Genomic DNA, 18,382 nt, shown 5'->3' with positions numbered 1-18,382 from the left:
ATAAATGTTTCAGGTTAATTACCTTTAATCAGAACATGAAGGTGTCAGAGATGGGCGGCACGGTGGCACAGTGGTTAGCACTGCTGCCTCACAGCGCCTGAGACCCGGGTTCAATTCCCGACTCAGGCGACTGACTGTGTGGAGTTTGCACGTTCTCCCCGTGTCTGCGTGGGTTTCCTCCGGGTGCTCCGGTTTCCTCCCACAATCCAAAGATGTGCGGGTCAGGTGAATTAGCCATGCTAAATTGCCCGTAGTGTTAGGTTTGGGGTGTATGTAGGGGTATGGGTGGGTTGCGCTTCGGCGGGTCGGTGTGGACTTGTTAGGCCGAAGGGCCTGTTTCCACACTGTAAGTAATCTAATCTAATCTAATGAATAGCTTTAAAGCAAGTAAAAAAATCAGCAAAATATATTTGTGGAAAAAAGATGAGAGGGACAAGGTCTATAATAAGTGTAAGGCCAAGTGTTTAAGAGACAAGTGGAATCACGGAAAATGAAGGGGGTAATGTATGAAAAATAAAGAAATAATTTTCAAGCAAGTCTCAACCAGAGTGGATGCAGGAGAACCAGTAGCTGTGAAATGAAGTAGAAAATGTGAAGCTGTTCATTTTGGAAGGAAGAACAAAAGGGCAGATTATTATTTAACTAGAGAAAACTGCAGAAAGCTACAACACAAAGTGACTTGGGAGTACTTGTGCACAAAACACAGAAAACTAGCACAGAAATACAGCAGCTAATCAGAAAGGCAAATGGAATATTGGCCTTTATTTCCAGAGGGTTGAAAGTAAGAGTAGGGATATCTTACTGCAAATGTACAAGATACTGGTGAGACCATATCTGGAGTAGTGCCAGCAGCTTTGGTCTTATCTAAGAAAAGATCGCATTTCAGAGGATGTTCACTAAGATTATCCCACTATGGAAGGATTGTCTTATGAGCAAAGGCTAAACGGGTAGGGATTCTCCTCACTGAAGTTTAGAAGAATGAGAGTTGATCTCATTGAAGCATGAATGATTCTTAAGGGGCTTGACACGGTAAATGCTGAGAGGATGCTTCCCCTCATGGGAGAGTCCAGGACCAGATTGCATAACCTCAGAATTAAGGGATGCCAATTTAAGATCCAGATGCGGAGGAATTTCTTCCCTCAGAGGGTTGAGAGGCTTTGGGACTCCTTGCCCCAGAGAGCTGTGGAGGCAGAGTCCTTGTGTATATTTAAGGCTGAAATAGGCATATAGATTCTTGAACAGTAGAGAGAGTCAAAGGTTATGGGGAAAGGGCAGGAAAGTGGATGATGTGAGGAATATATGATCATGAGCAGGCTCAACGGGTCAAACGGCCTAAATCTGTTCCTGTTTCTTATGGCGTTATATTTAGATGTTCAGCATGTGTTCAATATGGTACTACATGTAAGGCTACTTAACAAGATAAGAACCATGATGTTGCGGGTTGTATATTGCATGGATAGAGGAGGATTTGCTAACATTACAGAAGATGAAAATTTGGGATAAGGGATGCATTTTCTAAATGGCAAGCTGGGACTAGTGGGATATCATAGAGATCAATTATTTATAATATATATTCATGATTTGGATCAAGGAAGTGAATGTATGATAGCCAAGTTTGCTGATGACACACAAATTAATCGAAGGCAACTGATGACAATGACACAAAGAGTCTACGGAGGAATTGACCGGAAGAGGAGCCTAGCAGGAAAGACAGTTGAACCGCACTGGCAGGAGTTTCTGGGAGTAACTCAAGAGACACAGCAGAGATTCATCCTGAGGAAAAAGAAGCTTGGCACAGGGAGGATGCGGCAACCATGGCTGACAATGGACGTCAGGGATAGTATAAAAGCAAAAGAGAAAACCCATAATATGGTGAAGGCCATTGGGAAATCGGAGGATTGAGAAGATTACAAAAACCAACAGAGGGTAACAAAAAAAGAACTAAGGAGGGAGAAATTTAAATATGTGGGGAAGTTAGCCAGTGATATAAAGGAAGACTGTAAGAGTTTCTTTTGATATATGAAGGAGATAAAAAAAGGCAAAAGTGGACATTGACCACTGGAAAATGACGCTGGAGAGATAGTAGCGAGGAACAAGTAAATGGCTGAGGAACTGAATAATTACTTCATGTCAGTCTTCACGGTGGAAAACACGAGTATTATTCCAAAATTCAAGAGAGTGAGGGGCAGAGGGGAGTATGGTGGCCATCACCAAGGAGAAGGTACTAGAAAAACTAAATGGCCTGAAGGTGGATAAATCACCTGGACCAGATGTACTACACCCCAGAGTTCTGAGGGAGATAGCTGAAGAGATAGCAGAGGCATTCAGAAATCATTAGAATCAAGGAGGGGACTAGAGGATGAGAAAATTGCTAAATTGACCACCCTTGTTTTAAGAGGGAGTAAGGCAAAAGACAGACAATTACAGACCAATTAGCCTAACCTTGGTTGTGAATAAGATCACAATAGAATCCATTGTGAAGGGTGAGATTTCTGAATACTTGGAAGTATATGGTAAAATAGGGCAAAGTCAGCATGGTTTCATCAGGGGGAGGTCACGCCTGACCAATCTGCCAGAATTCTTTGAGGAAGTAATCAGCAGGTTGGACCTAGGAGAGTCAATGAATGTTATCTACCTGGATTTCAAGAAGGCCTTTGATAAGTTGACACATAGGAGGCTATTGAGTAAGGTAAGGGCCCGTGGTGTTAGAGGCAAGGCGCTAGCATGGATAGGAGCTTGGCTGTCTGGCAGAAAGCAGAGAGTGGGGATGAAAGGGTCCTTCTCAGGACGGCAGCCAGTGACAAGTGGTGTTCCGCAAGGCTCGGTGTTGGGCCACAGCTTTACACTTTATATATTAATGATCTGGATGAAGGAACTGAGGGCATTCTGGCAAAGTTTGCAGACGATGCAAAGATAGGCAGGGGAACAGGTAGCATTGAGGAGGCAGGGAGGCTGCGGAAGAATTTGGACAGGTTAGGAGAGTGGGCAAAGAAGTGGCAGGTGGAGTACAACATGGGAAAGTGTGAGGTCATGCACTTTAGGAAGATGATTAGAGGCATAAAGTATTTTTTAAATGGGGAGAAAATTCAGAAGTCTGAAGTGCAAAGAGACTTGGTTGTTCTCATCCAAGATTCTGTCAAGGTAAACTTTCAGGTTGAGTCAATAGTTAGGAAGGCAAAAATCTTCGAGTAAAAAATTAGGTCTGCAGATGCTGGAGATCACAGCTGCAAATGTGTTGCTGGTCAAAGCACAGCAGGCCAGGCAGCATCTCAGGAATAGAGAGTTCGACGTTTCGAGCATAAGCCCTTCATCAGGAATGAATTCCTGATGAAAGGCTTATGCTCGAAACGTTGAACTCTCTATTCCTGAGATGCTGCCTGGCCTGCTGTGCTTTGACCAGCAACACATTTGCAGTTAGGAAGGCAAAGCAATGATGGCATTTATTTTGAGAGGACTTGAATATAAAAGCAGGGATGTACTTCTGAGAGTCTATAAGGCTCTGATCAGACTACATTAGGAGTATTATGTGCAGTTTTGAACCTCAAATCTCAGGAAGGATGTACTGGCCCTGGGAGCATGTTGAGAGGAGGTTGACGAGCATGATCCCAAGAATGAAAAGCTTAACATATGAAGACTACTTGAGGACTTTGGGATTTTACTCAAAGGAGTTCATAAGGATTAAGGGGGATCTAATTAACACATATGGAATACTGAATGGCCTGGACAGAGCAAATGTTGGGAAGATGTTTCTATTGGTAAGAGAGACATACCAGAGGGCATAGCCTTAGAGGAAATGGAAGAACTTTAGAATGGAGATAAGGAGAAACTTCTTCAGCCAGAGAGTGGTGAATATATGGAATTCATTGTCACAAAAGGTTGTGGAGGCCAGGTCATTGAGTATATTTAGAACTGAGATGGATAGGTTATTGAGTATCAAGGGTTATGAGGAGAAAGCAGGAGAATGGGGTTGAGAAACTTATCAGCCATGATTCAATGGGCTGAGTGGTCTAATTTCTGCTCCTGTGTCTTATGGGCTTATGAATATAGAGAGGTTAAGTGGACCAAATTTCAATAGAGAAGATATAATGTAGGAAAATGTGAGGTGTGTACTTTTCAGAAAGCACATTATTTAAATGGAGAAGAGGACAGAAGACTGCAGCACCAAAAGGTTAGGAAGAGGTTAGGCAACGGAGACTGTCTGAACAAAGTTCATGGAATCCCTACAGTGTGGAAGCAGGCCATTTGGCCCACTGAGTCCACACCAACCCTCCAAAGAACATCCAAACCCACCCTGCTACCCTATCCCAGTAACCCTGCATTTCCTATGGCCAATCCACCTAGCCTACATATCTTTGTACTGTGGGAGGAAACCAGAGCATCTGGAGGAACTGCATGCAGACATGGGAAGAATGTGTAAACTCCACACGGCCAGTTGCCTGAGGATGGAATCAGACCTGGGTCCCTGGCGCTGTGAGGCATCAGTGCTAACCACTTATCCACCGTGCCACCCTGTTCATTAAGTTCTGTACGCATTGGAATTTAGAAGAATGAGAGATGACCTTATTGATACATACAATGTTCTTTGGAATGTTGAATGGTAGATACAGGGAGGTTTTGTTTGTGGGAGAGTCTAGGTTCAGAGGACATCATCTTTAAAGTAAGAAGTCACCTATTTAAAACAGCAGGTGAGGAATTTCTTATCTCAGAGGGTAGTGAATGTGTGGAATTCTTTACTGCAGTGTGAATTAAAGGTTGTGTTATTAAAAGTATATTCAAGGCTGAGATAGACAAATCTTTAATCAGTAAAGGAATGAAGGGATATGGAGAAAAGGCAGGAAAGAGCTGTTGAAGATTATCAGATCAGCCTTGATCTTATTGAATAGTAGAGCTGAATGGCCTATTTTCTGCTCCAATGTCTTAGGGCTCTGTGGTCTCCATGACTAATTTTCGAACCTAAACCAGATCAGGGGACTATTTCAGCATCTTTCTGCTATTTCTTAAAATAACTTTCCAATATCTTTTGTATATAAGCGTTCAAAAGATAACAATGAATGAGATACCCTAATCTTCGCATATACATTGAGAATGAACCTTTGTCAGTTGCTGCACTGCATTGTTGAAACATATTGAATATCAGCAGTGGTCAAGAGTGTGGTGCTGGAAAAGCACAGCAGGTTAGGCAGCATCTGAGGAGCGGGACAATCGGTGTTTCAAGCATAAGCCCTCATCAGGAATAAGTCCTTCATCAGGAATTAATCAGCCCTTGAATATCAGCAGTAGCTAAAGCAGCCCGTATTGACGCTGTTTGTGGGACAAATACAACTATGTCCTCAAATTTTGGATTAATAAAACCAGGAAGTTAACTTTGAGATTTGAACTGTTTCCAGGAAATGTCATTGAAATTGAAAAGGCAACAACTTCATACTGAAGAAAAGCAGTTGGAAAAGGACCACGCTGTAAGTATACAACTGATTGTTGAATTTCTGCATGATCTGAACTGCATGTTGACTGGTAACAGATCAGAGTCAAAAAGTGTGGGGCTGGAAAAGCACAGCCGGTCAGGCAGCATCTGAGGAACAGGAGAATTGAAGTTTCGAGCATAAGCTCTTCATTAGAAATGTGCGCTATCTGCAGTCCTCACTTTCTCCTGGTAACAGATCACCCAAAGGGCATTTGCATGTAAGCCTGTACTCAAACCAATTTATTTTTTTCCCAATGATTGATCTGGCATCTGTTTATACCAATTTCTGTTTCTTTAGATTGTCAGGGTTCATGTTTTGTTCTGCCTGTCATCGGGCAAACCTTTGTGCATAAATGGGTGGGGAAGTATTTTCAGACTTCCACCATCATCATCACAACTGCAAGAGGTGGGAGAAAGTTGGACTAGTTGTTAAGTTTAAATAGGAACCCTAACCCCAGTCCAGTTAGAACAAGAATGTTCTATGGGCGGCACAGTGGTTAGCACGGCTGCCTCACAGCGCCAGAGACTCGGGTTCAATTCCCGCCTCAGGCGACTGACTGTGTGGAGTTTGCACGTTCTCCCCGTGTCTGTGTGGGTTTCCTCCGGGTGCTCTGATTTCCTCCCACAGTCCAAAGATGTGCGGGTTAAGTGAATTGGCCTTGCTAAATTGCCCGTAGTGTTAGGTAAGGGGTAAATGTCGGGGTATGGGGTGGGTTGCGGGTCGGTGTGGACTTGTTGGGCCGAAGGGCCTGTTTCCACACTGTAAGTAATCTAATCTAAAAAAAAAAGAATGGTCTCGTTGTCTACAGTCGCTCCTCTGGACATCCTGCTTCTCCTTCACTCTCAGCTGTTATATTCTGTTATATATCCCCTCCCCAGCAACCAGTCCCCAGAATGCCAGCTGTAATTCTTTGAATAAAAGAGTCCTGATGAAGAGTTACTGGACTCAAAACACTAACTCCGCTTTCTTCCTGCTGTTGCTGCCAGACCTGCAGAGTTTCGCCAGCAATTTCTGTTTTCGTTGCACTTTTTTGAACACTAGCTTTCCTGCCCAGAAATCTGCTGAGCAGAGAACCTAATTTAAATACAAATGCTAATAAGATGCACTCTTGAAATGTAGCAAGACCTCTGTGCTCCTGACTTTTCCACATTTCCCATTACAAGCATGAATTTCCATATCTTCCTCACCTTCCTATAAAATTTCAGAAACAAAATAGCACGTATGCAAAATTAATAAGTGTAGCTATGTGGAGTTTTAAATGTTGATCATAAATTTTCCCCTTCAGGTACGTGTTTCCAATTTTTGGAAATATTTTTTGTGTTCTGTGCACTTTTCTTTTGGTCCCCATGCAGGAAATCCTTCAGTCACGACCAAACAAACAAGAAGTAGAACAAGCAAAGCGTGAGCACTCCACATTGCAGGATTCAATCCGGAAGGCTCACCAGAACCTGGATAAGCTACAGGACCAACAAGTGGAACTGCAACTAGAGGTTGACACACTCAGGAAAGAAAGCCAGCAACTCCAGCATAAACTTAGGTAACTTGCTTTTGTTCAGCAGGAGTTGAAAGAAAGAGGTGCTCGGACTTCACCAAAGAATAGCAAGTTCTGAATCTTATGCTTTTTTTTTGGCCAATTCTAAGTTACATCAAGTTTTTTTGGATGGTATGTTTGCCACAATACCTTGAAACTTTTCTCTCTATAATCTTACCGAACTCACCTTATTAGTTACCATGTGGCATCTCTCACCTCTGCTTTCTTGCAGCAACGTGCCACTTAGCAGTTTTCACCCAAAGACCGCATCACTCAATTTCACGTTGTCTTTTAAGAGTGCAGTGCGCTCAGATGGACACTGGCTTTCCAAATCTGCCCTACTCATTGATGGGCAACGTGGTGGAGAAGGGAAAGGTTTGAATTTCTCCAATAGGGCTGTGGACGTCAGTGGATGGAGTAGTGCAAAGGAAAGCATTTCTGTTCCTGGAGGAACAGCAGGGGAGGCCATGCCGCCAGCCTAGCCGGAGGTTGCTAACTGGTTCACTGCCAGGATACAGAAGAATGGCTAACAATGCAGGAGGAAGGTCATTAACATCTGTTCTGCAATGGGATGCAATGACCCTCATTGCCCAGAAGCTGCATCAGTGCAATGAGTCATGGGACTCTCTGTCTGCCTCCATGGGCAGGTTGATGGCTGTCATGGAAAGCCAGGCCCAGCCACCATCGGGGGCTGCTGGACAGTTACACATACCTACACTCCATCTCCCAGCTATTCTCCCCTAGGACTGAAGGCATGGCAACAGGGAGAAGTGGAATATTGATTACAATTGCCCTTTGCCCTTCAGTTTCTGTAGATGGACACAATGGACTGACTGTGGCCTAGTGACTGGCATGACTGGTCAGCCTCAGGCAAGATGTGCCCAGACCCCTGACTTGTGCCTATACACCTTCATGACTACATAAGCCCTACCCCTTTACCAGAAGTCTGGGGGTTACCGTCTTAGAGCTAACGGACTGACTGTGGCCCATTCCCTGGACTGCAGTGGCATGGATCCCCAGACCAGACACCGTGACCGGGGCTAATTTTCTAGACTGCTATGGGAGTCTGCCCTTGACGTACTGTGCCAGGACCCCTAACTGAGGGCTGCCTCCATGGACTTCAGCAAGGACTACTTCCCTAAGACTTTGAGACTTGCCGCTTGCTTGCTGTGTAATATGCTGGCACGCAGAGCAGGTGTAAGAATTTTTTAAAATTAATTTGTCGGATGTGGTGTCACTGGCTGAACCAGCATTTATGGCCCGTCCCTTGCTCACCTTGAGAAGATGGTGATGAGCTGCCTTCTTGAACCGCTGCAGACCACCTGCTGTGGGTTGACCAACAATGCTATTAAGGAGGGAACTCCAGGGCTTTGATTCAATAACTGTGAAGGAGCGGTGATATATTTCCAAGTCAGGATGGTGCGTGGCTTAGAGGTGGTGGTGTTCCCATGTAACAGCTGCCCTTGTCCCCCTCATTGGTAATGGTCATGTGTTTAGAAGGTGCTGTATGAGGATCTTTGGTGAATTTCTGCAGTGCATCTTGTTGACAGTACACACTGTTGTTACTGAGCATCAGTGCTGGAGGGAGTGGATGTTTGTGGGTATGATGCCAGTCAAGCAAGCTGCTTTGACCTGGATGGTGTCAAGCTTCTTGAATGTTGTTGGAGCTGCACCTGTCCAAGCAAGTGTAAAATATTCCATCACACTCCTTGTGGATGATGGGCAGGTTTTTGGAAGTCAGGAGGTGAGTTACTCACCGCAGTATTCCCAGCCTCTGACCTGCTGTGATTATGTGGTGAGTCCAACTGAGTTTCTGGTCAGTGGTAATTCCAGGATGTTGATAGTGGAATGATTCAGTGATGCTAACACCATTGAATGATAAGGGGTGGTGGTTATATTGTCTCTCATTGGTGATGGTCATTGTCTGACATTTATCTGGTGTCAATGTTACTTGCCACTTATCAGCTCAAACCTGGGCATTGTCCAGATCTTATTGCATTTGAACATGCACTGCTTCAGTATCTGAGGAGTCATGACTGATGCTGAACATAGCGCAATCATTGGCAAACATCCCCACTTTTGATCTTATGATTGAGGGAAGGTCATTGCTGAAGCAGCTGAGGAATCCCTGCAGCGATGTCCTGGAGCTGAGATGACTGACCTCCATCAACGGCAACCATCTTCCAATGTGCCATATATGACTCTAACCACCAGAGAGTTTGTCCTTTGATGCCCAGTTTTACTGGGGCTCCTTGATGCCATACTTAGTTGAATGCAGCCTTGATGTCAAGGGCTGTCGCTTTCCCCTCAACTCTGGAATTTAGCTCTTTTGTCCATGTTTGAACAAAAGGCTGAAATGAGGTCAGGAGTTGAGTGGCCCTAGCAAAACCCAAACACGGCATCACTGAGCCTGTTACTGTTAAGCAGGTGCTGTTTGATAGCACTGTTGATTATACCTTCCATCACTTTACTGATGATCAAGAGTAGACTTTTGGGGTGGTAATTGGCTGGGGTTGGATTTGTCCTGCTTTTTATGTACAGGAAATACCTGTTCAGTTTTCCACATTGTGTGGATACCACTGTTGTAACTGTACTGGAACAGCTTGGCTAGGGGAGCAGCAATGTCTGGAGCACAAGTCTTCAGGACTATTGCTGGAATCTTGTCACACTTGCCAATGGGGCCTTTGCATATTGCCATGGCTGAGGACTGCTTAGCATCAATGCAAGCTGCCTGTTTCTGTGACAGCACTAATTGGCACAATATGGCAAGGAAGGGATGCTTTGAATATGTAAGTAGGCACTAAGTGAATGAGCACTAAAAAATCAAACCCTGAGATGTAGCTTGGTCCTGTCTGAGAGCTGGCTGGGTGCCTGTGCTCACAGTGTCCTGGCTACAGCCTTTCAGTGATAGATGCTGCTGCTCCCCGCTATACAAGTCTGCCCTTTCGTCTTCCAAGAACTATGCCAGGATGATAATGATGGGTTGGCAGATGCCCGTGTCCATCGACAATGGATGAATGCAGCTGGTGCCTATAGATTGTGTCCTGAGATGATATTGCTCAGTGTTCAGCATGGATGTTGTTCAGAGAAAGTGGCCAGTTGAGTCTGCCAGGTAGAAGCTCTGATTTCCTGCAACATTTTCTGACATCCGTCACGTTTGGTGAATTGAATAAAGTGGGAGCGTGAAAATATGCAGGGTGAGTTGTGGTGTTAACAGGGTATTGAACGAGATTTCATCCTTGTCATTTTGCTTCTCGCCTCTGCCAATTGACAAACTCGCCACACTGCTTGGGAAAAGCATAAAAGATAGTGCAGAGATCGTTTTGACATTGTGATGGGTATCGCTGCATTCTCACCCAACTTTGTCACACATCTTGCCAAGGACGCGTTGCTCAGACCTCTGCAAGATTTTGCTGAAATATTGAGGATCAGCCTCTGTAATGTAGAGGTCAGTCCACCAGAGAACAACAGTACCACCCTCATCAGCAGGCTTAATTGTAAAGTCAACATTGGATTTGAGATCATAGAGTGCAGTCAGTTCACAAGGAGACAGATTGGAATGGGTAGGAGGGCAGAACAATTGAGATGACCAAAGTCACATCGACAGTTCTCAATGAACAGATTGAATGCAGGTAAAAGGCTTTAGGATAGGGGTCAAGGTGGAGGAAGAATGTTAGTGGTGGACAAAGGAGTCTGTGAGATAGGACAAGAACCCTTGACCAAAGAATGGGCACAGAGATGAAGGTGATGGAAGAAACATTCAAAATCATGTCCTGCCTGAAATCTATTGTGGTGGAGATGCAGAGGGATAAAACTGAGACCTTTGCTGACTACAGAACATTCAGCTTTGGAGAGCAGGGACAGCAAATACACCACAGGAGATGGGGTTGTGAGAGGGGCTGGAATCAGAGGAAATGGGAGGAAGATTCCGGGGGCTGTGGGTTTCTGAGTTGCTGCATTTTGTTGCAGATTTGCCACCATAGTGCGTAATCCCATCTCTCAGGAATGGCTACAAAGCATTTCAAATATAGCAAATTAATTTGAAGTGCAATGTCTGAAGTAATTCTGTGGAAAATGCAGAAATCATTCTATTCATAATAAACTTCTCCAGTATCAATGAGATGAATGCCTAGTTGATTTGATCTTGGTGATATTGGTTGAAGGAGAAATATTTACCAAGGCAGCAGGAGAATTGCCTTCACTTCTTCAAGTGACATTGAAATATAAGGTCTGTCAGAAATGTGCAAGAAAAGTCTTAGAATAACATAGCATTTTTAAAATGCTTTATTTAAAAAAAAGATTAGACTATATTACAAAATGCTCCACAATCACAATTACTTGTATTGTATTAAGATGTGACATCTATAGCCAAACAGTACTTAATGCAATTTAATTCGAAGAAGTACAATTTTGCAGTGAGTTGGAGGTGACAATCAAAAAGAAACAAGAGATGCTAAAGGAAGTGCCTGTAATCAACGGAACCTCTGGTGTTGCGGAAGAAGATGAACTTCATATTGAGGATTTAAATCTACACGTTAAACCGGTGAGAATGAAATTTTAAAGCAAATGTGACCCCTTTTTAAGCCCTCTATGTTTAAAAATTGAGCCTTATTAATCCAGACAGACCAAGTTTCTTAAACTTTTATACCCTCACATTTTGCCATATTTCTCAACTGATTATCAGACTTGTGCATTTTGCAGTTTTATGGGTTTCAGAGGTTTGGAGTTCTATACTGTCTTATGAGTACTGAATTTAGACATTTTCTTTGTTTCCCATTCAGTGAAAGGATATCAGTAATAAAAATGAAAAGTGCTCAAAATAGATAGCAGAATCTTAGAAATGGGTGGAAATGCTAAGGTTTTGTAAGGAGATCCTTCATTAGAATTGACACTTTTTCAAATTTTCAGTGTTCTCAGTTTTCTTTTAATTCTGTTCACAAGGAATTATTTTTGCACATGTCTCTTTGCTATCAGTATCAAGCTCTCCTACTTCATTTGTGGCACAGCCAAAAGAAGGGCAGAACTATTACTATCTTTACCCCTCTAGCCTCAGAAGGGAAATATTCCCTCAGTTACCGGGGCAGCATTTGTCATTTCTGAAATTATCCACTCTTATGGCCTGCCTGGGTAAGATTGCTAGTAAAAATACTGAGTTTAGCTGAAATGTGGTCACTTTAGTGCTACAAACCCTGACCAAATAATTAATGGACTGAAACTGTCAGAGCAGTACACTGGTAAGATAGGAACCATATTGAACTCTTTAATTCCTGGACCATCAAAACAGGCAGTTTTGAGGAACTGGATTTCTGTACTGTATCCATGCAATGAATAAAATTACTTCGGGTTTGCTTATTTCTCTGACTTCTTATCTGTTGTATGAAGATTTATTGCTGAGAGATCATAATACAGCTGTACATTTCTTGCTTGTGCATGTTTAACATTGTCTAAAATATTAATCTTTAACGTTTCAGACAAGCATTTCAACAGCTGGTTCATTTAATAGGCAATTGTAATTTGCCACAAAATCCATTTATAAATTGTTTCATTTGTTTCAACATCTTCAGAATCCAAATCGCAGCAGCTCCCCAGTTCTCAGAACTGAAGATGAGGAAGTCAGCATGGATAAGTAAGTGGGGAATATGCAGTACTTTTAGACCATTTTGCTTCCTGTCATGTCTTCGAATCACACAATTGTTACAATGCAGAACGAGGCTGATTAGCCCATCATGTCAGCACTGGCTATTCCACTTTTGATGTTCAGAAGTAAAAAAGCGAATAAAGTTACAGTGTATGTTTTTAACAGCAATTTTTATCTTTGAAGAGTGTGGTGCTGAAAAAGCACAGCCACTCAGGCAGCATCCGAGGAGCAGGAGAATCGACGTTTTGGGCATAAATCCTTCATCAGGAATGAGAGTGTGGCCCAAGGGGGCTGAGAGATAAATGGGAGGGGGGTGGGGCTAGGGGAAAGGTAGCTGAGAATGTGATAGGTAGATGAAGATGGGGGTGAAGGTGATAGGTTGGAGAGGAGGGAGGAGTGGATACATGGGAAAATGGACAGGTATGACAGGTCAAGAGGGTGGTGTCAAGTTGGAAGTTTGGATCTGGCATAAAGTGGGGGAGGTGAGATGAGGGAACTGGTGAAATCCACATTTATTCTGTGTGGTTGGAGGGTCCCAAGGTGGAAGATGAGGCGTTCTTCCTCCAGTCGTTGGTTGACTAGCATTTGACCATGGAGGAGGCCCAGGACTTGCTTGTCCTTGGCGGAGTAGGACGAGGAGTTGAAATGGTTGGCCACAGGGAGGTGCGGTTGTTTAGCGCTTGTGTCCCAGAGATGTTCTCTGAAACATTCCACAAGTTGGCTTTCTGTTTCCCCAGTGTAGGGGAGACCACACCGACAGCAATGGACACAGTAGAGGAGGTGTATGGATGTGCAGGATAATCTCTACCAGATGTGGAAGGATCCTTAGGGGCCTTGGATGGAAGTGAGGGGGGGAGGCATGGCCGTAGGTTTTACACCTCTTGTGGTGGCAAGGGAAGGTGCCAGAAGTGGAAGATGGATTGGTGGGAGGTTTGGACTAATGAGGGGTCACGGAGAGAATGGCCTCTGCAGAGCTGGAGAAGGAAATATATCTCTGGTGGTGGGGTCCGACTGTGGGTGGCTGAAATTGCGGAGGATAATGTGTTTTATTTAGAGATTGATGGGGTGGAAGGTGAGGAGCAGGCTATCCTTGTTGCACAAGGAGGGGTCGGGTTCAAGGGCTGAAGCGGTCTGTGAAGCAACAGGCTATCTGGGATGTTCTGGAATGGATTTGATCCTCCTAGGAGCAGATGTGGAGGAATTGGCAGTAAGAGGTAGTGTTCTTGCGGGGTGGGGGGTTGGTTGTGGGAGGAGGTTTAGTCCAGGTAACTAGCGAGTCAGTGGGTTTGAAGTGATGTCTGCATTGAGTCGATCAAGGAAATTGAAATGGAGAGGTCCAGGAAAAGGAGGGAGGTGTCCGAGATGATCCAGGTGAACTTGAGGTCAGTGTGGAAGGTGATCATGAATTTGATGAACTGTTCAACCTCCTCATGGGAGCACGAGGTGTTGCCGATACAGTCATCGATGTAGCGGAGGAAAAGATGGGGAATGGTGCCCGTGTAGCTGTAGAAGATGGACTGTTCCACATACCCGACAAAGCGGTAGGTATAGCTGGGGCCCATGTGGGTTCCCATGACTACCCCTTTGGTCTGAAGGAAGTGGGAGGATTTGAAGAAGAAATTGTTGAGGGTGATGACAAGTTCAGCCAATCAAATGAGTACAGTGGAAGGGTACTGGTTGGTTCGGCAGGAGAGGAAAAAACGGAGGGCTTGGGGATCGTCATCATGGCAGATGGACATGTACAATGACTGAATGCCCATGGTGAAGATAAGTGTGTGAAGTTTGGGTAAGACTCCCTCTCCCATTCTGCCAATTTCACATATGTCCTGAGCCTCTTCCATGGCCAAATCCTAGCCACCCAACGACTAGAGGAAGAACACCTCATCTTTCGCCTTGGGACACTCCAACCACATGGAATCCATGTTGATTTTGCCTGTCTACCCATTTCCCTTCCACCCATGTAACCCCGAGCCAACCCTCCAACTCGGCAATGCTCTCTTGAACTGTCCTCCCTGTCCATCTTCTTTCCCCCACCTGTCCGCTCCACCCTCTGCTCTGACCTATCACCATCACCCCACACCTTCATCTACCCATCGCCTTCCTAACTACCTTCACCCAAGCCCCAACCTCTCCCATTTATCTCTCAGCTCCCTTGTGTCCCCCCACCCCCATTCCTGATGTAGTGCTTATTCTTGAAATGTCGACCCTCTGCTCCTCGGATGCTGCTTGGTTGGCTGTGCTTTTGCAGCACCACACTTTTTTGACTCATTGGAAGGCCTCTTGTTCAGAATTCCTATATTTTGCATTGATTCTTTCTGCAGCATTGTCCCAAGGATGTTTATTTACATGTTTTTGTATTCCCATTTAAAGCAATAGGGAATATATTTAAAAATGAACACAGATTGGAGCAACTTTGAATGCCTCTGGCAAGTCATACCAGAATATGGTTATAATATGGCCAATTGTTGAGTAGCTCTCACTTTGTTCAATCCTACACTAGCAAAGTACTTTTATGAAAATCCCCCTTTAACTCACCAGTGTGTTTTGTGACCTTGGGGTAAAAGATACCCTAGAAAATGGTGACCACTATAACATAAGTAGAATTTAACATTCAATTTGAGAGTAAGAATCTTGGGTCAGAAACAGCTATGCTAAACTTAAGTAATAGTAATTACAAAGGATGAGGGCAGAATTGGCTGGAGTGGATTGAGGAAGATGTTTAGCAGGAAAGATGATTGAGGAACAATGGCTGATGTTTCCGGAAATAATGACTCACAGCAAAGATACATGCCACTGTGAAGGTAGGATTCTAGGAAGGGGATTGACCATCCAAGGAAGTAGGATAGTATCAAATTGAAAGAAAAAAAATTCAATGTGGCAAAGATTAGCGGTCGGTAAATCAAAGGATTAAGAAAGTTTTAAAAACCGACAAAAAAAGGCTGAAAAAAACTTAAAAGGGAGAAAGTAAATTTAGAGGATAATTTTGCAAGTAATATCAAGACAGACAGCAAGAGCTTCTTTAAATATATAAACAGAAGTGAAAGGCCGAAGTGAGCATAAACTGCTGATTGAGTAGGTTGCGCTGGCATTTATTGGAGTTTAAAAAAATGGAAGGCATCCTTATCGAAACGTACATTTTTAGTCAGCTTGACAGGATCGTGCTGAGGAGTTGTTTCTGCTTGGTGGAGAGACTAGGACCAGAGGCATAACCGCAGTGTGAAGAGTTAGGACAGAAATGAAGAGGAATTTCTTATGTGAGGATAGTGAATATGTGGAATTCTTTCCTAGAGGGCTTTAGAGGCTGGAACTTTTATATATTCAAGGCAAAGATAGATCTTCAATCAGTAAGGGAATTGAGAAATGGTGAGAATATGGAAAATGAAAATATGGCAAAAAGGCAGGAAAGTGGAGTTGAGAATTTTCAGATCAGTCATGATCTCATTGAATGGTAGACCAGACTCGATTTGCCAAATGGCCTGTTTCTGCTTCTATATCTGATGGTTTATTATTTTGGTTATTATTATGGTCTAAAGGTGTATGTGAAGAGGCAATTGTCAAGAAGGATTTGACAGTGAAGATGAGGTAACCCAAAGTTGTAATGACACAAAGTTAGAGCTTTAGAAGTCTATAAATCATAAGAGATGAAGAGTTTCCAAGTTATTTTGTTATGCAGTGATGAGTGCAGTCATGTAATGAGTCTTGATTTCAAATCTGGAAGGAGGAAGAGTAACGTGAATTTTATGAAGATTCAAACTAACCTACATGACTTCCATTACAAATTAAAATGGACTGGTTACTCTACTTTTCCCAGTGTAAGGTACTATATCTCTGCTGAAGGACTATCCATCAATAAAGCCAAAGAGTTCCTAATGAGACAGACCCGCTCACTTCGGAAGCGGCAGACAGCACTTAAGTCGGCTAAGCAGCAGTGGAGGCATGATGTCAGAAAAGCACAGAATGACGTGCAAGATCCAAAGAGTAGTCAAATCCTGCAGGATGCCTACAAAAACCTGGAACAGGTGAGTGGATTAGCCTAAAGGAACACCCAATGATAGCAGAAAATTCACACTCCTGTTAACTGTGTGTGCATATTTTCAACCCTCTGAGTCTTCCGTGAGATGCATTTAAATAGCTTCTGTGAAGGAACAATAAATCAATGATGTGTTTGAAATACGTAGATATTAACCAACAAAAAGTTGAAATGCTTCTTCCAAACAATTAAAGGGATCAAAGAAAGCAGATTAGGAGAGATTTTAAATTTAATTTTCTTTCTTTTCCTGGATTATGATATCACCAGTTTTGGTGATCATTTAGTACCCTGGTCAAATGATCTTGTAAATCCAATGAGGTTTAACAGGCAGCATGACTGCTTATTTCAGTTCTTGCCCTGATTGCATATTAATGTTCACTGACTAGAGAGTTTAGTTTGAAACTCTGAGGTTCATGGCTGAGTGCTGCACTCAATTATATGAACCTACTCATTCACCAAGGAATAAATTAGCTACTTTAAAACAGTGGCTTAGTGAAACCTAAAAGTTTTTTGTTGTTTTTGTTAATTCCTTAATATGATGGTCAGTAGTGTAGGTGCAAGTGCAGCTTTGAATATTAGAAGTAAAAATAATTATATCAATATAATTGAACGGCACGGTGGTTCAGTGGTTAGCATTGCTGCCTCACAACACCAGGAACCCACAATTTGATTCCAGCCTTGGGCAACTGTCTGTCCCGAGTTTGCACATTCTCTCTGTGTCCACATGGATTTCCTGTGGGTGCTCCGGTTTCCTCCCACAGTCCAAAGATGTGCAGGCTAGCTGGATTGGCAATGGGAAATTGTCCCTAATGTCCAGGGATGTGGAGGCTAAGTGGATTAGCCATGGAAAATGCGGGGTTACAATGAGAACTTAGGGGGTGGATCTGATGTTGTTCGGTGAGTCGGTGTGGTCTTGATGGGCTGAATGGCCTGCTTCCCCACTGTAGGGATTCTATGATCCTGTGAAAACGTTTGAGTACTTGGCTCAGTGCTCATGTTCTTCTGTATTACTTTAGGAAGCCCAACATCTGGATGAGATGAAAATGACAATGAGGCAGGGCCAGGTGTTATTACAAAAGAAGGAGGAAAAACTTAATCAGCTGGAATCATCGCTTGCTGAAGGGGTGGGTATCTTTTGAACACAACTCACTTAGGTGAATCAAGTCATACCTCTGTAATGCCAAAGGCTCATCTTAATGAATCCAGAGGTGGAAAATGCTCGGCCATGAGAGATGGCTTCCAAGCTTCTCTAATAGAACCAGCATCATAGAGAAGTGGTTCTTTGCTGTTTTTTGCAAGGAAAACTTTGGGAAAATTGAGTGGCAAGGTTCATTTTTGAATCAGAATCACCTGTGCTTTTATGTTACCTGGACTTCCTTCTCCCAGGAATAAGAATTTGAAAATATTGCTCTTCTAATTTCTTCTCCTGTTCTCCCCATTACTTGCAGCAGTACCATTTTACTACTTTACACAAGTAGACACAGCATACACAAGCCTCTACGGTGAATAAATTTGATAGTAGCGCTACTAGTTTCAGCTGAGCCCAGACCTGTCGCCACCTGTTTTCCAAATTTATGCTTCCCAAAACGGGTGGATGAACTAGCTGGTTAGCCCATTCTAATCCAGTGGTGTCACCCCACCTTGAAACCTGCTAACTGAGCACACGGAAGGAAAATTGTATTTTTGAAATGTTTGCCTGCTGTAGATCATGTGAATTTAAA

The 18,382-nt window shown here is 43.4% G+C and overlaps 1 protein-coding gene across 8 annotated transcripts in view; it reads left to right on the top strand.

Annotated features, from left to right (window-relative positions):
* Positions 1-18,382, top strand: part of LOC132829613 (centrosomal protein of 164 kDa-like) — a 219,217-nt gene that overhangs the window by 187,799 nt on the left and 13,036 nt on the right. For 7 of the 8 annotated variants that reach the window (XM_060846905.1, XM_060846907.1, XM_060846908.1 and 4 more), the window contains 6 exons: positions 5,388-5,456; positions 6,815-6,999; positions 11,410-11,536; positions 12,558-12,619; positions 16,443-16,650; positions 17,678-17,785. In XM_060846905.1, the coding sequence (XP_060702888.1) occupies positions 5,388-5,456; positions 6,815-6,999; positions 11,410-11,536; positions 12,558-12,619; positions 16,443-16,650; positions 17,678-17,785 (759 nt within the window). The remainder of the gene's footprint in view (positions 1-5,387; positions 5,457-6,814; positions 7,000-11,409; positions 11,537-12,557; positions 12,620-16,442; positions 16,651-17,677; positions 17,786-18,382) is intronic. The other variant, XM_060846910.1, reaches the window with a different exon arrangement.

The sequence above is a fragment of the Hemiscyllium ocellatum genome, chromosome 29 (genome assembly GCF_020745735.1).
Source record: "Hemiscyllium ocellatum isolate sHemOce1 chromosome 29, sHemOce1.pat.X.cur, whole genome shotgun sequence".
In the NCBI taxonomy this organism is placed as follows: Eukaryota; Metazoa; Chordata; class Chondrichthyes; order Orectolobiformes; family Hemiscylliidae; genus Hemiscyllium; species Hemiscyllium ocellatum.
The sequence above is the reverse complement of the archived record's forward strand: the minus strand, read 5'-3'. Positions and strand labels throughout refer to the sequence as shown.